The following is a 24,752-nucleotide window of genomic DNA, read 5'->3' as shown; positions in this document are numbered from 1 at the left end:
TACTAGTTACTAATCTTTGGGGTCATGTAACGTCAACCAATAAGACATTAAAATCAAATTGTCCCTTTCCCATTTTGTGTTGTTTGTGTAAAAATTGATACATGACAAATCAGGATTAATAAACACAATGAAAATAATCATTTAGTGTATTGTTGAGTGTCAATTTGAAATGGACCAACTGATGTATAAATTGTGGGCATCTGCATAAACATTTGTTATCATCATCTGTTGGATTGAACCCGTTTACGCCAGGAGTTCACGAGATTTCTATTTTTACATTCGCATTCGTACGTAATTTGTCACACAAATGTATGAGGATTAAAATAGCAGTCGCTGGTCTTTGGCGGTTGTTAAATATTTACTCAGAGGAGGCGTGGAAGCAAAGAGTCTGGTGTTGTAATGTGTATTTATCTCAGCGGAGCTAAGCGAAGCAATCGCAAGGCAAAATGTTCCATCGTAAGCTCGATTTAACGCAATATTCTTTGTCCTTGCTCGAAGCACAGCGCAATGCATGGATGTGAAGGGCTGCGGCGTATCCCAATGTGCGCATCATTGTACTATTAGAGTTTCTAGTAATTGAGGGTAGGTCAGATCAAAATGTACCATCGGAGGACAAATGATCAGAGTTGAATTTGTTCTGTGATATTGCCGTTGCAGCTCCTGCTAGTGAGCACGATTTGGGCACCTGACGGCAGTATAATAATTCATGTAAAGTTTCACACCTCCTGGAAGTGATTCAGTAAGGTGCAGTAATGTAAACCGCAGAGGATAAAGAATATATGCCTGTGAGTATTGTTATTGTTACTACATGTGCTGTTTGAGTTCTAATATCCTTTTAGCTTAAAGTTTTATAAGACTGCCACAAAGATGATCATTTTTAGTCCGTCTGTGGAATTTTAGATTTTGTTAGCATAAATAGGTAGGTAGTAGGAACAGATGGCGGAAAGTGTCTGGTGTTCTATGTGACAGAAGAGTCTCCGCTAGGATGAAGGGCAAAGTTTATAAAACAGTGGTGAGGCCGGCCGGCCATGATGTACGGATTAGAGACGGTGGCACTGAAGAGACAACAGGAAGCAGAACTGGAGGTGGCAGAAATGAAGATGTTGAGGTTCTCGTTTGGAGTGAGCAGGTTGGATAGGATTAGAAATGAGCTCATTTAGAGGGACGGCAAAAGTTGGATGTTTTGGAGACAAAAGGTTCAAGAGAGCAGCCTTCGATGGTTTAGACATGTCCAGAGGTGAGAGAGTGAGTATGTTGGTAGAAGGGTGCTGAGGATGGAGCTGGCAGGCAAAAAAGCGAGAGGAAGACCAAAGAAAGGTTGATGGATGTTGTGAGGGAAGACCTGATGACAGCGGGTGTTACGAGAGGAACATGCACGAGATAGGCTTGGATGGAAAAAGATGACACGCTGTGCCGACCCCTAACGGGACAAGCCAAAAGAAAAAAAAGAAGTTCACGCAAGTACGTTTAATTCAAAGTTAGTAAACATGCTTTGTGAATTGTAATGTAGTGTAGTCAAAAGTCTCAGTAACAGTGGGGAAAAAAAACACATTACTAGTAAGTTTTACTTGTGTGCCCAAGTTGTTGTACTAGTGCACTAAATTGTCTTAATAATGACTAAGAGGGTACTAGTACTATATGGAGCTGTATGAGGGATATAAAGAAATGCTCAAACAGCTTTCCTTACATATTTGTAGATTGTATGTATGCATCAGCCACAGACGTATTTGACCAAATTGACCCTGGCCCATCCCAGCCAGTTCAAGCCAGTTATGTTGCTAACGACTTCCTGTATCTGAGCTCCATCACTCGCCCAGATGAGCGCAAGCGACGCGGCGCTAATCGCATCATCTGTGGGTCCTCATCTGCTGTTGGGTGGGCCAGATGTGCTCCATTACAAACATGACAAAGCTTCGGCTAATCCCGACGTCCGCGAAGCTCGCTAGCGTCCCAGCGCGTGTCGGACCGAGCATTTACACTTTGACTGTACGCTCAGAGCGTCAAAGCGTGAAGGGGATCTTGGAGCGCCGCGCTCAGCTCCACTGAACTGAAAATCAAATTTTCCGTTTTATTTGAATTTCTTTTCTTATCGAAAAAGTGTCATGAGGAAGGCTTCGCCACTGCCAAGAGGGGCGTGGCCACGCCACTGCTCTGGGTGGTGACACATGTCACCAATTCGTTCTGTCATGAACCAACGGTGCGGGGCAGGACCCAAATGCAGAACTCCGAGACGAGGGCATGGTGTTGGGCGTAAGCAGACCGAGAGGGCGGAGGAACGACAACGCTAGGCTAGGCGGGATCCAAAAGACATTCAAGCAAGGTCTGATGACTTGGAGGCAAACTTGGAAACATGAACTAAAATGGGACTAAACTATGGTGGCACAGAATCGCTGTGATGAGGATAGCTCACACTACACTTTCTGTCGGTGGTGGAGATTCCTGCTGGTAGTGAACCCAACTCACTAACTCAAGGCAACGAACTGGCAAAACTCCAACTTAAATGCCTGTCTAATTACAGTCCCAAAGGGGCCAAGCCTTCCTCATGACAAAAGGACGAGGACATTATTCAAAAGTTTTTATTCCCCTTCTCAGATTTGCGTTATTTCTCTCGGGACTAAACAAGGTTTAAAACTGTTTTCCCTCACCCCAATATCAACTTCGACATCAATTTCAGCAGAAATTATAGAAACTCATTTCTTCTCACTGGTAATTGTGAAAGCGTACAATTAATTTAAAAAGTACACACCCTTTTTCTGGTGTAAAAAAAAAAAAATACGAATGGTTTCAAAACATTTGACACCGTTAACTTGACTTGTAACCTGCACAGATGAAAAACAAATTTAGAGGTTTCTAGGTACAATTCTAAAACCCTAAAAACCTCAATAGTCGGTCTATTGTTTCCTCTCTGACTATCCTTTGAAAGGCACGTAGAGTATTTTGATATTTCTCTTGTCTCAGATTGTGCAGGGGTTCCTTTAGGCCAACTGATTTGCACAGCAGTCTATCTGTTTCCCGTATTTCCTCCCAGTAGTGTGATGAAAGCGCTTCAATGTCATTGTCGTGACAGAGTTGTAAGGGCTCAGCTGCGGGGGCTTATCTCGAGCCCAGACTTCATTGGAAGCCTGGCTCGCAGCCAGCTGGGAGACGCTCTGGGGCCGAACGCAAGAACGGGTCGGAATCGTCGGGGCTCTCAGGTGTGTGGGCACCTGGCGCTCGTCCTACATACTCCCACATAGCAGGCCCGTGTGTGAGTAACAAGGCAATAGAAAGTCACGGTTTTATGCTCACCTTTGTTAAAATCGCGGATGAGTCTCAAAGCGGCAGGAAGTTGGTTGTTCGTTTCGTGCCATTTTACCTCTGCCAAGTACAAAAAAAAACCGTCCGATATCCATGAAACAACATTGTGCGTCGTCTGTTTCCACCCTCCGTTGACACATACGCTCCCGATTCTTGTGAGAACGCTGCGGACAGAAGTAGCCCCTGAGCTTAGGGTATCGTCACGGAGGGCTGAAACGATTGATCGAATAACTTAATTCCCCCCCAAAAAAAACCAAAACTAAATCTCTGTGATCATTTTCCCACAAGGACAAACATTACTGCAGATTCACACAGAGCTCTTCCCCCAATGGCGGGGAAAAAGGAGGAATAAGTCCATAAAAGACAGAGAAGATGTCCAAAGTTGCATGGAATTTCTCACATAAAAATGAAGATAAAGTTTAATGTGGATACTGCATAGCAGGACTAACGTACCACAACACCACACTTGTGAGAGCCAGCAAAAAGTATCATCCATTTTCTTTGCTGCTTATCCTCACAAGGGTCGATGGGAGTGCTGGAGCCGATGCCAGCTATCAACGGGCAGGAGGCGGGGTACAACCTGAACTGGTCGCCAGCCAATCGCAGGGCACATAGAGACAAAGGGTCGCACTCACAATCACACCTAGGGGCAATTTAGAGTCTCCAATTAATGTTGCATGTTTTTGGGATGTGGGAGGAAACCAGAGTGCCCGGAGAAAACCGACGGAGGCACGGGGAGAACATGCAAACTCCACACGGACGGGTCCGGGATTGAACCCGAGTCCTCAGGACTGTGAGGCCAATGCTTTACTCGCTGAATCACCGCGCCACGCTGAAACCATCAATGTTAGCTAATTTAATGCTCAAGGATGAACGCAGCCGCCACTGCAACTTCAGCTGCTTTATTTCATTAAATCGTAAGCGCGTAATAAGCACATCCATGCAAACTGGCTGTCGCTTAACCATTTAATGACTAACCTGAGCTCACAACAGGCAACTCTACGCTCTCATTCGCTGAATTCACACTTTAAAAGCATCTGTTTATTTAAGTAAGCAACTGAATAATTGGTGGTTACCGATTCTAAAAAAAACATATATAGAAATTCCTGGCCTACAGAGTGCACCATGTTATGAGCCTCACCCAGTACATTAGCAAAGGAAATACCATTTGGTACATACATACGCCGCAGCTGTGTAAAAGCCGCAAGTGCCCACATTGGAAAAAAAAGAAAGAAGGTACACAGCCGTGCTAACGCTAACTCCAACGCTGACGTTAGCGCCGTGCTAACAGGGCCGGTTAAAAAAAAATAATACTGGTAAAAATCACTGAGACACGGTAGTAACACGCTAGCACAGCGCTAACAGGGCTGGACGGGTAAAAGTCACTTCCTCGGCACATATATTCCACCAGTCTCACACTTACCTTTTCCGCTCGAGTGCCCCTCTTGCGGCTGTTAGGAAAAAAAATGCACAAATTAGCCACTTGTCACCGCATAAACCGCAGGGTTGAAAGCGTGTGAAGAAAATCGCAGTTTATAGGCCGGAAATTACGGCATATTCAGTACCTCCAGCTGCAGCTCGTCAACAGGTTCCAACGGAGATCCAGAAAGACTGGAAGTGTCACAGAAAGGAATAGAAACAGACACACTTGGCAATAAAGATTTTTGGCTAGGTGAGGAGGGACATTTTGTGAACGTTGCCATTCAAGTCCTTGAGAGAGAAAAGTGATTTCAGCAAAAAGTACTGAAACATTGAACGTTTGGACTTGAGATCCAAAGTTTTAAAAAGGCCGAATGAAGTTTTTGAAATCACTTCTTGGGAGTATTTTCATTCTTTTCAACAGTACAACCTCAACAACGGTCTGCACACAACCAACGTCTACACGTAGATAATAATCGAATCATTTGATTCACGTTTTATAATCACGTCTCCGTTTTTCTCCAGTGATCATCCTGTCGATTGCGCGCCTCAATGACCCCAGCAGCCCTCATTAGACGCTCGCTGGACTGCATTATCGTGTCACTTTGGATGATATCAAAAGGGACGTTAGCTGGAGAAAAAAGGCAGTGCTAGCGCATTAAAAGCAAGAACAGACAAGCAGCTAATGGTTTCTTGTGAAGATAAAAAAAAAAAATTAAAAATCAATGCACAGGAGCAGCTGCTATCCTGACAGCGTGCAGGTTACAATGAACACAAGTCGGACCGGAGGCTATTTATGGCCGTTTCTCGTCACTCCGACCGTTAGCAGGATTACAGTAATTCTCTCATCTCTTCATAAATATACATTAGCATTTTTTTTTAAACCCTCCTTGGTGGTTGGAAAAAAAAACAAAACATTTGTGCTGGAATACATAATAATACATAATAATCTCAGGAATACTCTGAAATGCCATGAGCAGACATGCAAATATCAAAGAAATGAAAAAGGTGAGCCAAAATATATATATATATTTTTTTAAATTCAGGAAGGGTCTGGAGAGACTAAATTAAAATCATTGACCGTTTCATTTCATTTTTCACAATGACCAACTTCAAATGCTAATCCCAAATGCACCCTCAAGGAAAATATTAAGTGCAATATTTTTTTTTAGTTTGTATCGGCCATTTGTGAATTTGAAGTGACTCAATTTTGTTGTCATAATTCTTAACAGCGCTCTGTCATTTAATATTAACATCAATAAATTACATAATTGTAGCCATGTTTCTTAATTAATACAAAATGTACTACCAGATTAGTTCGTCGCTGATGTTCGTATGTATCGCGGTTCCATTCGGGTCCACAACCAGGGCCAGAACCAGCAGCATCTCAGTGCTAAGATACAAAAATTACCACCCTGGCTAAGCTGATGAGCAAAAATGTTGCAATTTATTGTAGGTTTTTCTCAAGGTATAGGTGAGCTGAACTATCCGTGTTTGGCCAGACAAATATTACTTATTATATTATTAATTAATTATTAATAAGGTTTGTCCTTTTTCGGTGTGGGCAGCGTGGGATCCATTCCCGCTCGGTGATGGCATCGATATGTGCGCTCAGTGACTGACTGGCGACCGGTTCAGGGTGTAGTCTGCCTTTCTCCCGAAGTGAGCTGCGATAAGGCGCCAGCACTCCCGTGACCCGTGTGAGGATAAGCAGCTTGGAAAATGAATAGACGGAAATGTTAACATGAGTAGCGGGCCGTCGCCTTCACGATAACGACGACCTTTCTAACGTGGCCATTTGCCATCCATCCATCCTTTCAACCATTTTCTTTGCCGATTATCCTCACTAGGGTCGCGTGGAGTGCTGAAGCCTCGGCCAATTGCCATAGACCTGAGTACAGATTGATCAGAATCAGCATTATTGGCAAGATAATTTCCACTTTCATCCTCTTCCCGCTCGTGTGTCACCCCAAATCAACTCAAGTTTGCAGATCAGGATTGGTGACCCCAAGTGGACAAAAATAATACCTGCATCTCATGCAGTATGCGCAGTCTCATATTTAATCATCCATCCATTTTCTTAGCTGCAATAATTTTACATCAGACAGGAGCAGTCTCTTACCAGACTTCCTAGTTTTTCAAGATATGGGCCATCGTTCGCTACATCACGGATTTCGCCTGTTGCGGGTGTGGTCCGGAACTCCCAATGGGTGAAATAAGAGAAGTAGTGATCATATGTTTATTTATTTAAGATGTATCCACATATATAGTGAACAGTAGTACTGCACAATATCCATCCATCCATTTTCTTATCCGCTTATCCTCAGAAGGAGGCGGGGTACACCTCAACTGGTTTCCAGCCAATCGCAGGGCACGTGGAGACAAACAGATGCGCTCACAATCAAGTGTCCAATTGCACGTTTTTGGGATGTGGGAGGAAACCGGAGTGCCTGGAGAAAACCCACGCAGGCACGGGGGGAACATGCAAATTCCACACAGGCAGTTCCGGGACCTCAGAACTGTGTGGACAACGCTTTACCAACTGATCCACCGTGCCTCTGTCTCATATTTAATCATGTAAAATCCAATTTTATTTGATTAATCACTAGGATAATATACAAAATTCTAAAAAATAGTCCACAGCAGCAGTCCTAGATGGACGGTTCAACCCAAATTAGGACGGCACGCTACAGGTTCCTTTTCTCTCCCCCCCCCCCAGAACATGAGCGACGCCATGGCCGTGTTGCACAAGCTCCAGACGGGCCTGGACGTGAACGTCAAGTTCACGGGCGTGCGAGTCTTCGAGTACACCCCGGAATGCATCGTGTTCGACCTGCTGGACATCCCGCTGTACCACGGCTGGCTGGTGGACCCCCAGGTAAGTAAGATGGACCTCCGTGCAACGCCGGGACTCGGCAAATGAGCCAGACCAATTTGCGGTGCAAGTTGGGGGTGCGCGTTAGTTTTTCCGTCATGACTAACAGTCCCTTTGTGCCGTTGTTGGCAAACGTTCTTTCCCCGCACTATCTTTATTCGCAGATGGATGACATTGTCAAGGCAGTGGGCAACTGCAGTTACAACCAGCTGGTGGAGAAGATAATATCCTGCAAACAGTCAGACAACAGCGAGCTGGCAGGCGAAGGTCAGTCCGTCCCTCACCGGGCTCGCTCCTCTACACTTGCACTGCAACACGTTTCAAGCTATTTTCCCCCCGTGGTCCCTTGGTCCAGAATCTTTTCTTGCATCCCATACGAGCGGCCCGACTTACTACCGACGTGTACCGGCAATGAGCTCAACTCAATGCTAGCAAACAATGCAAAATGTCATAGACGGGCTAATGAGTAGCATCATTGTCGTGATGTCAGGCGGTGGACACCAGACAAATAATATAACAATACTTGCTGCGATATATATATAATAATATTACTGCAGTGATCTGTTTTTCTATATCTGTATTATGCTGCCCCCAAGTGGCCGAGGCGCGCACACACCAGAAGGAGCGGCACAATGTCCACTGAACCGAAGCAGAAAATTTGCCAAAAACTGTTTCATTGAAAACATTTGTCTTGAATCCTGTTCTACCTGTCACTGTATGCCGCTGGCATAGCTAGAACAGTAAATGTTTCTGATTAATACAAATATTAATCAGTAATGCAGAAATTAAAGACTGCATGGTAGCGTGGATGGTTAGAGCATTGGGGTCACAGTTCTGAGGACCGGGATTCAAATCCCGATTCCCCCAGGCACGGTGAGGTGGTGCAAACTCCACGTTCTCCCCGTGCCTGCGTGGGTTTTCTCCGGGCACTCCGGTTTCTTCCCACATCCCAAAAACATCCAACATTAATTGGACACTCTAAATTGCTCATAGATGCCATAGTGAGCGCGATTGTTGTCTGTCTCCATGTGCCCTGTGATTGGCTGGCAACCAGTTCAGGGTGTGTCGATGATAGCTAAGAAAGACTCCGGCACTCTTGTGAGGATAAGCAGGTCAGGGAATGGGTAGATGGATGGAATAATGCTGTACATATACTTTCAGTATATATTTTTTTAAAATCTCCATTTTAAATGTGAATAGGTTTTCCCAATGCTCAACATGTACCAAACCGTGACTACAAAATTGAGATACAGTTTGAGCACTTTTTGCATAATCCTCCTAATTAATGACATCAATAACAGCTTTACCTTCTTAGCACAGCTAAAAATAAACATTTTTGAAAAGAATGGCCTCCATGGCAGTGACCCTCAAAGCTGGGGATAAATTACTGCAGCCGCCATTGCGGGTTTTTCGGGTAAAGTGGGTGTTGTGGTGATTGTAGATTAAAGGCATACTGTGCGACCCCCCCACCCCACCCCCACCCCTTTGTGTGTGGCAGGCATTGTGGCAGAGCAGTTCCTCAACAGCACAGCAACCCAGCTGACTTACCACGGCCTGTGTGAGCTCACGTCCACCGTGCAGGAGGGCGAACTCTGTGTCTTTTTCAGGAATAACCACTTCAGCACCATGATTAAGTACCAGGTAAGTCATGTGACAGGGTAGGTGTCAAAATCAAGGCCCGGGGGGCCGGATCCGCCCCGCCACATGATTTTATGTGGCTGGCGAAGTTTACCAAAGTTTAACGTGTGGCCGCAACACGCTTCCGTGTATGTTGGACATGACTCCCTGCAGTTTATTTATTTATTTTTTTTATAAACGCTTTGTTCTCGAATGAGCGAACTTGGCATTATAAATACTTCTTGGGAATTTGAGATTGAGAAGAATAATTCCTGCGGGAAATGAAGTGATCGCTAGGTGTGTGTGTATTTGGTTGGGCACCATCCATCACATTTAATTGCCGAAATCCATCAATCTTTTCTGGTCTTTTCAGTTGGTATTCTACAGAATGACCTCTTTGACTATCTCGTTCGTTGTTAACAACCAACAGCAAATCAAGTCTCGGCATTGTGAATATTCTGCTCCGGTTCAGTGTACCCCCCACACTGTCGAGCAGCTCAAAAAGACTGGCAATATGGTGCCGTGAAAATGTTGACGTCTCGATATATGACTTTGAGTACTGTTATATTGTCATGTCTACATGTGTTACTGCACCATTTGTGTTCATTCCATTGTTTAAATCATTGTACTACTACAACATAGATGCTACTTAGTTAGCATAAAGCTAAAAGGCGAAGCATTGTTTTTGTATTTTTCATTACACAGAGTGTAGTGTGACAGGAAAATTAACGCAAAATAAAAACAGTTCATGTCTTGTATCTAAAACTTGTAGGTGGAGTCACTCGTATCTCGAGCCACCACACCAATGATTTATTATTATATTACTATTTTTATTTATAGTATTTTTCTTCCAGGGTCAGCTGTACCTGCTGGTGACAGATCAAGGCTTCCTGACAGAAGAGAAAGTCGTGTGGGAGAGTCTTCACAACGTGGACGGAGATGGCAATTTCTGCGACTCAGAGTTCCGGTTGAGGCCGCCGTCGGACCCGGAGACGGTGTACCGAGGACAGCAGGATCAGATCGACCAGGTCTGAGGCGAGCAGAATCTGTGAATTGCGCCACCGTTAATTGGGATGTCAATTGCATGCCTTCATGCGGTGTAAACAAAAAAATTTAAAAGAACAAAGAGCAATCACGATTTGAGGAATGCGATTAGGAAGTTGCATAAATATGCCCAAGGCAGCATGATTGGTCGCCTAGTGGTGAGTACAGTATGTCCGCCTCACGCAAATCAGACAAAAATAGAGCCATGCCTATCGCGGCATTGTTCGATGTTGCATTTTAGAACTGTACAAAACCAAACGACTCCTTTGTGAAACTTGTCTAAAATAAAATGAAAAAAAAATGTATGAATTTCAGAAAAAGACAAGTGCCAAATCATTGTACCCTCTGAAGGGGCTGGAGTTAAAGATTGATGAGTACAAGTCCATCCATCCATTTTCTTTGTTGCTTATCCTCACAAGGTTCACGGGGAGTGCTGGAGCCTATCCCAGTTGTCAACGGGCAGGAAGAGGGGTACACCCACCCTCAACTGGTTGCCGCCCAATCACTACACAAGTCCATTCAACCTATGATTAATTTTCATTCACATAGCCTACAATGTAATTTTATAGTTATGTGAAAATTTTGGACTTGAATGATTTTTTTAGAAATAAAATTCACATTTTTTTTTAAAATTATTATACAAGCCACTTATCCTCACGAGGGTTGCGGGAAAGCTGGAGCCTATCCCAGCTAGCTTCGGGCGAAAGGCGGACTACACCCTGAAGTGGTCGCCAGTCAGTTGCAGGCCAGATATCGACACCCGTCACTGAGCGGGACTCGATCCTACGGTGCCCGCACCAAAGGCAGGCGTGTGTACCACTACACCATCATTTTTTTGTTTCCCCCTTGAAACTAGCCTTTTAATTGAAGTCAGATTACCCTAAATTGTTTCAAACGAATTAATTTGACTAAATTCCCCACACAAAAATTGAGACATTTGTTCCAAGTGAAGTAGCAAAATAATGCCACACATAATAGACTCGTACGCAAGCCCTCTCGACTGTGAGGCAGCTTTTTTAACCACTAGCTGACGTGCTTCTCCATGTAAATACAATTGTAGCTGTCGCAAAAAAAATGATTGGTAATAAATATTAGAATTGATCCAGGTGACCCCTAACCCACCTCGGTAGTCATACTGAACCCCTCAAATTCTCTCCAAAGCTTCCTTGTGGCCCTCCAATAAATTCATCAGGCTTTTGTCTCCTCTGCAATTTTGCTGCTTTCACAGCCATCTGTTCAAAAGCAGAACTTGCTGACAAATTCGGCACTTCAACAATATTGAGGGCAGACTTGATGGATGTCTTATTTTGGGGTGGGGTGGGGGGCAATTTCTGAATCAACATCTTTACATGAGAAAAAGCACTAATGAGGCCTGTGGTGCAAGTATGTTTTTTTTTTGCACCAAGATTGTAACCAAGACCAGAATAGAATGAATATGTCGTAGTTAAAAAGGATAGATTAAAATCTTACCTAAATAGAATTGTTTAAAAACGGTTCTAAAAGATGGAATGCAAATATATATTTTGTACTTAAAAAATGTATCATACCAGATTAAAAAAAAAAAAAAAAGTTTAAGCCATTGTAACATGCACAAAAACTTCGGAAAGTTGCAAATGTTTTCCACTTAAAAGTTAAATACCGTAATTTCCGGCCTACAACCCGCGACTTTTTTCACACGCTTACAACCCTGCGGTTTATGCCGTGATGTGGCTAATTTGTGTGTTTTTTCTAACGGCCGCAAGGGGGTACTCGAGCAGAAAAAGTAAGAATGAGACCGGTCGAATATATGTGCCGAGGAAGTGACTTTTACGGGCCCTGTTATTGCTTGCGCTAGCGTTAGCGCTGTGCTGGCGTGTCTCAGTGATATTTACCGGTAAGTTTGAATTTAAGTGGCCCTGTTAGCATTAGCTTTAGCGCGGGGCTATCTTTAGCGCGGCGCTACCGTTAGCACGGCACTAGCGCTAGCGTTTAAACTAAACTAAACCATCTTTCTTTGTAAATATCTCGTGTTTCAATGTGGGCACTTGTGGATTTTACACAGCTGCGCCGTATGTATGTACCAAATGATATTTCCTTTAAAAATGTACTCTGTGAGGCTTGTAACCAGGTGCGCTCTGTAGGCCGGGAATTACGGTACAACTAAACTGTACTTAAAATGTACTGTACTGGATTTAGTTTGAAGGTTTCACTCAGTGATTCTTTGACATACCACTAGACGGAGCCCACATACGACTAGTCTCATATTGACTCTTCGTTGTCTTCTTCGCCCAAAATATTTTAACATTGTGTGCGTGTGCGTCAGGACTACCTGATGGCGCTGTCGCTGCAGCAGGAGCAGCAGAGTCAGGACCTCCAGTGGGAGCAGCTGCCCGGCATCAGCGACCTGGAGCTGGCTAAAAAGCTGCAGGAGGAGGAGGACCGCAGAGCATCGCAGTACTACCAGGAACAGGAGCAGGAACAGGCAGCCGCGGCGGCGCAGGTGTGTGTGTGTATGTGTGTGTTTAGGGGATGGGGTGGGCGGCGGCGGTGGGGGTCCTCAAGGCAGATGGAAACAAGGTCAAACCAGGACTGAAGAGGTTGAAACACTTAATGCACCGGTGTGGGTGTTGCTGCTATAAAGAGAGAAAATTAACATCATTTGGGGTCCCGTTATGCGGCACGGTAACGCAGCTGGTAAAGCATTCCCCTCACAGTTCTGACGGCCCAGGTTTGAATCCAGCCCCGCCTGTGTGGAGTTTGCACGTTCTCCCCGTGCCTGCCCGGGTTTTCTCCAGGCACTCCGGTTTCCTCCCACATCCCAAAAACATGCAACATTAATTGGACACTCTAAATTGTCCCTAGGTTTGATTGTGAGTGTGGCTGTTTGTCTCTATGTGCCCTGTGATTGGCTGGCAACCAGTTCAGGGTGTATCCCGCCTCCTGTCCATTGACAGCTGGGATACGCTCCAGCACTCCCGCAACCCTTGTGAGGATAAGCAGCTAAGAAAATGGATGCATGGACATTGTACAGTACTGCTGTGCAGCATATATTTGGATAAATCTTTAAAAAAAATAAAAATGTGGTCACTGTCACTACTTCCCTGATTTCACCCATTGCAGTTCCAGACTACACCTGCAACAGGTGAAATCCGCAATGTAGCAAACGATGGCGCATATCTTGAAAAACTAGGAAGTCTGGTAAGAGACTGCTCCTGTCTGGTAGAAACGTATTGCTATGGCGCCATCTTGTGGCATTTTACTACCAAGGAACTGGTGAAGCAAATCAGCCAATCACACTACTGGAATAGTAAAGTGATGCTGTGCTGCTACCTTGTGGCATTTTCATGTAATCGAATTAATTTATGTAGTAATTTTCATACATTAAAAAAAAGAATTAAAACTGCAAGAAATGTACAAAAACATACCTTTCCTGGGGGTTGGAAGCAAAGTATTATGCAAAGTCTTTGGTTGATACCTGTTTACCTGGTTCCAATCCAAGAGGTCTCTGTGGTCATGTGTGCGCCGCAGGCTCAGCAAGAGGCCGCAGAGGGAGACGAGGCCAACAGAGGGGCGGCGGGATCCGGCGGTCCAGCAGGTGGCGCCGGGACGGCTGCGGCTGGCCAGGCCGCCGCCAGCCCGGGAAAACCGTCGTCCGGCGCGGAGCGCAAGGCTAAGAAGGAAGCCAAGGAGAAAGACAAATGCGTCATTTTGTAACATCAAGCCAGCGTACGGCAAGCCGTTTGAGAATTTAGTCCGTTTGCTTGATACTGTATATCAAGCTCAAGGTCCGTGCACTAGTGCGCCATTTGTCCTCTCTCATAAGACAATTTTGAGCACTCCCACGACGACGGTGTCTTATTACGAGTGTTTTTGACACAAGTAGTGTCACTTTTGGCCTACTAGTATGCCATTAAACCTTACAAGTAAACTACTCTGCTCCACTAATACATGATAGTAGCCATGTGACACTAGTAGCCTCCCTACTAGTAGCACCAATGTGGTCACTAATAGTTTTGCCTCACTAGCGGCATGTAGTTGTCTTGTGTACAGAAATGGAAGGCAATATCCTTGATAGCTACCTTAAAATCCATGTACTAGTATGTTCTCTGTCCTCTTTGGTAGGACAACTTTGACACGCTAGTCGGACAATTGCAGGTTACTAGTGAGGCAAAAGTTAAACATCTGCACACTACTACTGGTGAAGCACCAGATGTTAATCTACTAGAACCGTTTTTGATATCATTAATGGTATTACGAGAGCATTTATTCGAGAGCCTTGATATCCACCTTAAGGTCCATGTACTAGTATACTAAAAGACAATTTAGCCCACTGCTAGCACAACAAGGGTGCACTTGTAGAATGACTGTCTTACTCGTAAAAATAAATTCTACTACTAGTGTCACGAGGCATACTAGTAGTATGACTTTGGGATGGATAAACAAACGATCAAACGGATTTGATATCTTGATATTCACTTTAAGGTCCGCGCACTAGTAGGACAAACTACGTTGCTAGTGAAGCAAAACTAGCGAAACATCTTGCGTTCACTTCTACAATTTTATACTCACACTAGCAGCACTAGGGAGCATGCAAGTTGTGAAACAGCTTTCCATGAAGACGTTTGACCGTCGATTTGATATACTAGTGTGGTTAATCGTGAGGACGAGCAGCATCACCAACGTTTTTCCACATTTGGGGTGGCGGTGAAGCCGCACCGGTGAGGACAACTAGCGCACTAGTGCACGGCGCAAATGCTCAGCCGGCTCACCTCACGAAGCGCACGCGTGCATGCTCGAGTGCGCGCATGTTCAGCGCGTCCAGCGAGGGAAAGGCGAGACGCTCGCTAGAGGATTCGCTTCCCAAACCAACGGTGCCTGCCTTGCCTGCAAAGCCCTCCTCCGCCGTCACCGGACCGCAACAAACCCCGCCCACCTGATCCCCATGCCCCGCCCCCAGGATCTCGGGACGGAGTCGGCCAAACTTTGTTACGACTTGCACACGCACTACGCTACATTTGTCTTCTAACTTTTTTTTTAAGCGAAAGGCAAACTAAACCTCACCCGTCGGAAGCTTTTCATTGGTTATTTGTTCGTCACGTCTCACAGCTACGCCCTTAAAAAGAAAGCGTTGATGCTAACGCCATGGCTAGCCTGAGTTTACGCCGAAAGGTAAGGAAAGCCGTTTTGAGCGTTTATTCCGCACTACAAAAAACTCAAAATTCTTAGAGAATATTTTTTATTAAAACGAATTCAAATCGTAAGTCACTCATTTTTAGACAATTTTCACTGGTTTACTTGCTAATTTTCTAACTTCAAATAATTGTAAAAATGAGAGTTAGTTTAGCAACTTTGCATTAGAAACCATAAATTTCCTGAGTAAGATTGAGTTTTCGCGGTGTAGTTACAGGACTATGGAGTAGTACACGCTCTGTCCTCACAAGTACGACAATTCAGCGCACTAGTAGGATTGGGGGTTGGCAGTTTGCGGCCTAAAACACTACAGTACAGAATTATTTTAAGTAAATATTAAAAAACAAAAGTTTTTAGAAACGTGCCGTCATGAGTAGCCTCTTCGACCCTACTTATAGTGCTAAAATGCCCGCTAGTAGTTTTGCCTCGTTTGTGGAACGTACAGTAGTTGTCCTAACTAACTCTGTGCAGAAAAAGTCATACACTACTGGAAGGGAGTTCTGAGGGAAAACGATACTACTAACCTCACAGTTGTTCCTCTAGTGTGCTGAATTGTCTTGAGTGTTAGGTCACTATTTAAGACATTCAATTTAAGGTCAGTGTACTACAACTACATCTTTCTAGTGAGGCAAACCTGTACACGAGTAGTTGACAGCTGTGGGATACCAGCACTACTAGTAAAAAAACTAGATGGTAACTTGTCTGATTTCTCTCAGATTGAGCATTTCTTTGCTATCCCTGATGTCCAGTTTTACAGACTGTGTACTAGTCCGTGCTTTGTCCTCACTGACAGTTGTGTGATACTAGTACTACTAGTAAAAAACTAGATGCTAACTAGTTGGAGTTCTCAACTTACCTAGGATTGAGCATTTCTTTGCTATCCTTGATGTCCAGATTTACGGACTATGTACTTGTCCGTGCTCTGTCCTCACCAGTACATCAATACAGTGCACTGATACGTTTTGATTAAGGCAAACTAGTAAACCAACTGTCTAATTAATAGTGTTCTGCATGGGAGTAGTACAAATTTGGCATGCGAATAGTACAGCTACATGTTTGTAGTGGGGCAAAATTGCTTGTTACTATAGTTAGCATGTAATGCTAGTAGCACACAGATGGCAAGTATTGCATAGCTTTGGTACAGTAGTAACACATAGTTGTCCTTATAGTATACAGATATTTCATACAGTAGTGGAGAAAAAGGTTACAGTACTAAAAAAGAAAATAAATAAATCATAAATCATTCAACTAGTAGACTGAATTCTGAAGACAAAGCATGTACTAGTACACGGGCCTTGCGTTGGATTTCAAAGATATTGAAAAAATGACTTTCTGAGGGATTCTTCTCCGCCAATGACGACTGGGCCACATTGAAAAGGAAAAAAAAAAAAACCTAATAGAATTATTAAAAATTAAATTCGAAGAATGAAGTCAAAAGGCTGTAAGAAAAAAACTGATGTGATTTTATGAGAATACATTTGAATTATTACGAGGATAGAATATTTTATCTGAAGAAAATTACAGAAAAAAGTAAATTTTTTAAAAAATACATTTTAGTAGATTTCGGGTGTAGTATCACATGAACTTGTGTTGTTTAAATATGGGAAATGTTACATTCCAAAAATGTTAAATTTTGGTACTTCGACTTCCTTTTTTTAACTTAATGTTACACCGCACAATTTAAAAACAGATTGCAGTTTCTTTTAATATACAACATTATGACTTTATCCTCGGATAATTACGTCTTAATTTTTTTTTTCCTGTCAACTTTATTTCGGTAACATTACGATAATAAGGTGTAACAGTACTGTAGTAGTACTATTACAGCCTAGCCTTTGCGATATTAACACAGCTAACGCTAGATTTTTGTAACTTGTAATACATATTCCGCCTTGGAGTCGCTGATTTTGCTAACATGACAATGTTATTGTCGTAAAGTTACTTTATTCTCGCAACTTGACACTTTTTCTTTGAACTTGACAACTCTATTCTCGTAGTATTACAACTGTTGTTCAACTTTTATGTTGCATTACTTTAGTAATGTGACCCCCCCCCCCCCCCTTTGTAGGATTACACATGTATTTACGTTGTGGTAATGTTTTTAAATTATTTCTTATATCTTGACTTTATTGTTGTAACACTACAACTTTTCCTTATTTTTCCCGATACAATTACAGACATAATTCTCGTATTAGAGCTACTTAAATATTGTAAGACGTTATGCTAGTATTGTTGTAACTTCAGTCACATGATTTTATTTTAAGACTTTTTTTAGTAACGTTATGACATTTTTCATATTATGACTCCCTTATTGCACTATTACGACATACTCTTGTAACCCGTTAAATTTTATTTCTTTTTTTCTTATAACTGGACAGATTTTAATCCCATGTTAGTATGACTGGAGTCTTGTGAAGTTATGACTTTATATAACTTTAACATAAGGAATTTATTTTTGCAACATTGCAACTTAATTCTAATATTTTTTTTTCCAGTGCAGTGCGACTTAATGCTCATAACGTACTAACGTTAGTTACATATTTTTTCTACTTAATTTTCGTAACATTCCGTCGTTACAACTCTTTTCTTGTAACAAACTTTGTTCTCATAAGTTTACTTTTTATTTTTTTCCCTGTTAATATTACAAATGTATATTGATTCACATATTTTTTAAAAACTTTATTCATCATTTTCCTTTTTTTTTTTTTTAATTAATTGTTTTGACAGGAATCAATTTTCGGCCGATTCTGCACTCGGCTTCAGTTGCGCCGTCTACAAAAACGGAGCCCGGTGACTTCATGCTTGTAGTGTTACAACTTTATCATCGAGTATATTTTGGTAAAGTTATGACTTTTTTAAAAAAAAAAAAAAAAGACTTCCTTTTTGCAACTTTACAGATTTTTCCTCAAAATTTAGATTTTTTTTTTTTACTTTTCTGTGTGAGCCCAAATCCTTTTTTTTTTTTTTAAATATTGTGTGCGTTGGTCACAAATACGGTATAGTGGTTTTTCTGTGCCCACTAAAAAGGTTCTGTTGACCCGATGCTAACATTGTTCGTTAGGCCCTTACTAGAGCGCGCACGTTGTTCTGGTCTGCTCACTTCGAATGTGTGTCCTTTTGTGCGAAATACAGTACAGTATATTCAACCAGTTACGGCAACATGCAGACATTTTTACACTACACTAGTTCCGGACTTTTACCTGGATGGTTTTCTTTGCGCCGCACAACTTGCAGAGGATGGAATGAACACTATTGACCCATTGTTATGCCAAGGAGTAGTAGTGTACAAGTTAATAGTTTATTTCCGTATTTCACCTTGTTTCAAACGTGTATGGAAACCTCTTTGAGCATTTAGTCCATATCCTTTAAATTCTTCTGAGACCCCGGACACTACATTACAATTTGACCTCACTACTAAGATAATTCAGCACACTAGTTTAATAGTATCAAGTATCATCACTACATATATAATTTTATAATGCCCCTAATAGCAGACATTTGCCAACTAGTCCACACTTTTGTCTCCCCTGTAATGTAAAGTTGTCCTACTAGTGACGAATCAGTATAGATTGTCTACTAGTGTGAGTCTTACTAGTGAGGACAAAGAGTACTAGTACACAGACCTTAAGATGAATATCAAGGATAGTGAACAAATGCTCACATTTTTGTGGCTATTTTTGGCCCATTTTCCTCGTACTCCTAGTAGCAACAGATGTCAATTAGTGCACATTTATTCCTTACTAGTGGCATGTAGTTGTTTTACGAGTATTCCAAAGATGTTCTACTAATGTCCAGAAAGGTGACAGTAATGGAGTAACGTGACATGCAGGGATGAGAATGACCAATTTGGAAAAACACTGAAAATGTCTCACTTCGGCACGAGATTTTTTTTTTTAATAAAACACACTGTTAAATGGTGACCTCTGGTTACTTCTAACAGGGGTAAATAGAGGGCAATCATAACATTTTGAAAACTTAAAATATGAGTCCAAACTAATTATATATAATTTTGCCAAACTCCAGACATGAAAATGTAGACTGAGTGAAATTTATATCAAATAGGCTTCTGCAATTACAAGTTATACTTTACAAATAAGTACACAAGTAACTTGTTTGTATACTGTTGTGTGTATATATATATGAGAGAGATCATGAAATATAAAAGTGAGTGATAAAATGTGTGATCTACAGGGCCAGTGCTACAGATAGGCCTAATCGTATTAACTCTTTTTTTTTTCATTTTTTTTTTTATTGTCAATTATATAATATTTGGGAAATTTGCATCCAACTTAGCTTTGCGTATCCTGGTTTGGATCCGCTCCTAGATATTTTTTGCTCCTCGGCTTCCATAATTGATCATATCGCAACACAGAGTGCACAGCGCTTTGCCAAGAACGTCCACTTTTTGTATGTGTTCGGTTAGACGTGTTGATACACTTTTTTTCAAGCCATGCTCATCTGAAACAGTTTTTTTACCCCGTGGTTTTTATCAATTTTCCTGGCACGATCTTCCTCTTTTTGCTCCAAGACTTACTGGCAAACGTGCAGACCGCTTGATAACATATGCGTATGTATGTCTATGTTTATATGCCGTAGTAAACAGAATGCTTCTCTATGAAATGTTAACATCAGAGTGAAAATACCGACGAAATACCGCCAAAATGCTGCCGGAAATCGGAATGTTGTCGTTTCTCACCGGATTTACACGCCTCACAAAAAATGACATTTTGAGCTGAAAAAAACTTCAAAATTCTGCGAATCTGTGGAAAATTCTCATCCCTGGACATGTCTGCACACTACTAGGTCAAAAGAGGCATTAGATGTAGAAAAAAAAAAAAAAAGAAACATTACGAGTTTTCCAGTGAAAGGTACTAGTGCACTGAACTTGCGCTGGATGTGGAGGATACGGAGTAAATGCTCAAACGACTTTCCGCACAGATGCGCTTATCGATATGTGTCAAGTGCGGATGGCCCTGACTGCTTTCTTTGTCTGGCAACATTCCTGTGGGACGAAAGAGGAGGAGGAGGGAGACGGGCGGTTGGACGTTGCGGGGAAAACGGCGTCCGCTTTCGTAACATATTCATCGGGGTCGCCACCGGAGGGTAACGCGGAGGCGACAGGCTACCTACTGAGAGGGGAAAACGCCTCTCTGATTTTTTTTTCTTTTTTTAAATGTACAAGGCGCCTTACCACGTTTTCTAGGACAAATGCAGGCTTATGAGCCGTGTGAGACAATCCGCCGCCGACGTCCCAACTACTCAGGCTCTTTTGCGAAGGGACAAACTAGTCTAGCTCTTTTTCAAGCTTTGTACGGGCGCACTTCCTCTGGCCTGCGGTGACATTCGGAACTATCAGCACACACGTACACCATTTAGGGGCACTTGATTTGTGGACTTGGCTCCAGACAAAAAGCTGCTCTTGCATGCGGACTACGTACAAGTACAGTGACCCCCTGACCCCCCTCCCCAAGTTTGTCATACATTTCCCTGATTCGCTGTCCAATTCACCCATTCACTATTTGTGGGCTTAGGCCAAATAAAAGTGTTGCTTCTGCGCCCACTTATGGCATGTTGGTGCCAAAGAACTATGTTGAAATAAGTTGAGGAACTTCTTATAATGATTGTCATGGAACGATGTTGAAGTGACTTGAGGAGCTTCATTTAAAGAAAAGTATAGTGCTTTGCCGCCACCTCATAGCATCTTGGTACCGAGGATCTACATTGAAGTGAAGTGAGGATTTTCACGAAGTTGAAGTGCTTTACTGTCATCTTGTTGGTGCCAATGATCTATGTTCAAGCAAGCAGAGAAGCTCCATGTAGTGCTTTGGCACCATCACAGTTCCAAAGAACAATGCGAAAGTGAGTTGAGGAGCTTATTGTACTGTTTTGTCACCATAGTGGTGCCAAGGAACTATGTTAAAATGAGTTGAGGAACTTCATCTTGTGCTTTGCCGCCATCTTAGTGCCAAAGAACCAGGCATGCGGAAGTTACTTGAGGAGCTTCATGTAGTTTTTGCCACCATCTTGAGGGATTCTGATACCAAGGAACTATTGTAATTCCCAGCCAACAGAGCGCACCTGGTTACAAGCCTCATGAGTACATTTGCAAAGGAAATACTATTTGGTACATACATAGGCTGCAAAGTTGCTGTTAAAGCCGCAAGTGCCCACAATTAAACCCACTTTGAAACACGAGATATTTACAAAGAAAGACGGTACACAGGAAGAGTTTAACGCTAGTGCGGCGCTAACGCCAGTGCTAATGTTAGCGGTGAGCTATAGCTAGCGCTAACAGGGCTGGTTAAAATAAAACTTACCAGTAAATATCACTAAGACACGCCAGAAATACAGCAACAACACGCTAGCAGAGCACACAAGGGGTAGAAGTCACTTCCTCGGCACATATATTCCACCGGTCTCATTCTTACCTTTTACGCTCGAGTGCCCCCTTGCGGCCGTTAGAAAAAAAATGCACAAATTAGCTGCATCACCGCATAAACCGCAGGGTTGAAAGAGTGAAAAAAGTTGCGGGTTGTAGGCCGGAAATTACGGTATGTTAAAATGAGATGTAGAGCTTCAAATCGTGCTTTGGCTTCATTTTGGTGCCAAAAAAGTTCGCGAAGTGACTCGAGGAGGATTTGGTGGCATCATTTGTGAATTGTAAACATTTTGTGGGGAGGGGGGAGTGTACATTACTCACCGTATGAAAACTGGGGCTTCACTGTAAATGAATACAAGCTTCCATTCAACAGGGTTCAGCAATATTCCCAGTGAGTATAAAAAAAGGTCAACATCCCGCTGTAGAATGAAACATAAGTTGTATAATTCAGTTGAAAAACAGTATTTTATTGGGGAACATTTTTAGAGGGGTAGTCTTTATTTCACCATTTTTATTCATCAACTGATAATAAATTGGAGGGGGGCTCCGGGATTCACATATCCTGGCGACACATTTTACAAATGACATTGAGAGGCAGAGTCCCACAACCCCCCCCCCCCCCCCAAGACAAGTTACTTTGATGGGAAGGACATACTGTATGTCAATGTGTTTTTTTGTTTGGCTTGTCTTTAAAAAAAAAAAAAAAAAATGTATAATAATGAGGTCAATGCTGTAAAATGTGTACTTGGACACAGAACCTAATAGTAGTGGTTTTCATTTTTGATATGCACTAACAGCAAAAGCAACATACCTCATTTTGTATGAATCGTAACAAGTGTGCAAAGGGCACCGTTGTTCTCTTGTTGGGTACCTTTAAAAAAAAAAAAAAAAAAATTAAAATAAATAAAGACTGTTGGCCAAAAGAGTTATCAAAACTTGGTAGCAATTTTAAGCCAGCTGAACTCGTATTAACTTATGAACATTTAAAAAAAAAAAAAAAAAAAAAGGGCTCTTTTAACATTGTGGCTGTTAACGACTATTGCAAATTGCAGGTTAGTTTTAAACGCACCTCTGTTGCATGTACAAGTGTTGACGGAAACGCTTCACTGTCCTTCTTGTTTGCGCCGAGATTCTTTTTGCATTTCCTCTGTCGGAAGCCCCTTCGGACATTTTGCAGCAAACGCGGTCATCGAGACGGGACTCGTTTGTGCTAATTTCATTTATTGACAATAAATGACCAAATAATGTATGTAGCCTTTCACATTGCAGTCACACGATGTATATGGTGGTATAAATATATATATATTTAACTAGATGCCTTATAGACGAGGGACATTCAACCTGATTAGAATTGCCAATAAAATATCAATCGTTACTTCATGTTCTCTTGTCATTATTTGGAACAGGAAACCTGCCGACATCTTAAAGTCCATGTATTAATACACACTTGGTCCTCACTAGTAAGACAACATCAGCAAAGTAGTGCAATAACAAGAGCACACTAGTTCCCCACTACTAGTGCCGCTTTTGGTTAACTCGGTAGTTGTAAAAAATGACCGTCTTACCAGTAAAGACGACTTATTAGTACATAGACTTTAGATGATCAAGGATAAACTGCTCGTTTGATGTAGGAAGCTCCATCCTAACTGTGAGGTTAACTTTGGTATAATAGTATGAAAACTGTTACTGATGAGGCACAACTATGAAGTTGATATCCACGCGGCACTCATATTACTAATGAGTGACATAATTCTAGTTTTTTTATATTAGCTTGTTAACTCCTCTGCAGTTTGCATTAATTCATTTTAGTACTTGGGGAAAACTGTAAATCAACTACTGTGTGCTATTAGTACTACTAGTGACAATAACATTTTATTAGTTCAGGCATGTGATTTGCTTGAATGAAAAAAAAAAAAAAAAAAGACTAAAAAGTAGCCGAGGGTCTGGGGGCAGCAAGCATGGTCAAAGGATGATCACCAATTTTAATGTGCAAGTTTTATAAATTGTATAAGGAATGAAATATATCTAGTATCAGGGATGAAAATGACCATTTTGGAAAAACACTGAAAATGTATGCCTTTAGAGGCAGTGGCGGCCGGGGGTGGCACAAAGTTTTTTTTTTTTTTTTTTTTATAAAACACACTTAAGTGGTGACGACTGGTTACTACTAACAGTGTAAATAACATGGCAATCATTACATTTTGAAAACTTAAAGTATGAGTCCCATCAACCAAAATCATTTTGCCAAACTTCAGACATAAAAATGTAGACAGTGCTATATTAAATAGGCGATTGCATTTACAAGTTATACTTCAGAAATAAGTACACAAGTAATTTGTTGAGATATATATCTTGAAATATAAAAGTAGTGATTAAATGCATGATCTACAGGGCCAGTGCTACAGATAAGTATTAACAGTTGTCAATTATATAAAATTTGAGAAATTTACATCCAACTTACCTTTATGTTTCCTGGTTTGGATATGCTCCTGGGTATTTTTTTTGCTCCTATCGGAACACAAGAGTGCACAGCACTTTGCCGAGAACGTCCACTTTTTGTATCTGTTCGGTTAGACGTGTTGATACAGTTTTCGTTTCTATCTGCACGGTTACACTTTTTTCAAGCCATGCCCATCTGAAACTTGTTTTCTTACCTCGTGGTTTTTATCAATTTCCCTGGTACGGTGATCTATTCACTCCAATACTTTCGCCATACTGGCAAACGTGCTGACCGCACGATAACATATGCGTACATATGTCTATAATGCCGTAGTAAACAGACTGCTTCTCTATGAAAAAATATCAGCGAAAATTCCACCAAAAATGCTGCCAGAAAACAGAACGTTGTCGTTATCATAAACACCAAATTTAACGCAAACAGATAGCAATGCCGTTTTCCGCTATCACAGCTGTGGCTCATTTCACGAGTGTTCCTGATAAACGCTGGCGGCC

General features: G+C 42.0%; 1 protein-coding gene and 1 long non-coding RNA gene across 4 annotated transcripts in view; one reads left to right on the top strand and one right to left on the bottom strand.

The window, feature by feature from the left end:
* The window catches only part of mindy2 (MINDY lysine 48 deubiquitinase 2), a 28,477-nt gene extending 12,222 nt beyond the window's left edge, over nt 1-16,255 (top strand). The window contains exons 4-9 of the mRNA XM_061814076.1: nt 7,436-7,594; nt 7,756-7,858; nt 9,090-9,232; nt 10,063-10,236; nt 12,555-12,731; nt 13,760-16,255. Of these exons, the coding sequence (XP_061670060.1) occupies nt 7,436-7,594; nt 7,756-7,858; nt 9,090-9,232; nt 10,063-10,236; nt 12,555-12,731; nt 13,760-13,945 (942 nt within the window). The 3' untranslated portion in view covers nt 13,946-16,255. The remainder of the gene's footprint in view (nt 1-7,435; nt 7,595-7,755; nt 7,859-9,089; nt 9,233-10,062; nt 10,237-12,554; nt 12,732-13,759) is intronic.
* On the bottom strand, nt 12,738-14,938 carry LOC133497853 (uncharacterized). Of its 3 annotated transcripts, XR_009794126.1 has the most exons (4): nt 14,801-14,938; nt 13,707-13,901; nt 12,944-13,039; nt 12,738-12,864 (listed from the first exon to the last, which is right to left on the bottom strand). It is a non-coding gene; the product is annotated as an uncharacterized LOC133497853 (long non-coding RNA). The 3 variants fall into 3 exon arrangements; XR_009794128.1 differs by lacking the exon at nt 12,944-13,039; XR_009794127.1 differs by lacking the exon at nt 12,944-13,039 and having other exon boundaries at nt 13,715-13,901.
* Nucleotides 16,256-24,752: the final 8,497 nt, after the last annotated feature.

The sequence above is a fragment of the Syngnathoides biaculeatus genome, chromosome 3 (genome assembly GCF_019802595.1).
Source record: "Syngnathoides biaculeatus isolate LvHL_M chromosome 3, ASM1980259v1, whole genome shotgun sequence".
Classification (NCBI taxonomy): Eukaryota; Metazoa; Chordata; class Actinopteri; order Syngnathiformes; family Syngnathidae; genus Syngnathoides; species Syngnathoides biaculeatus.
This window is presented reverse-complemented; position numbering and strand designations above follow the sequence as displayed.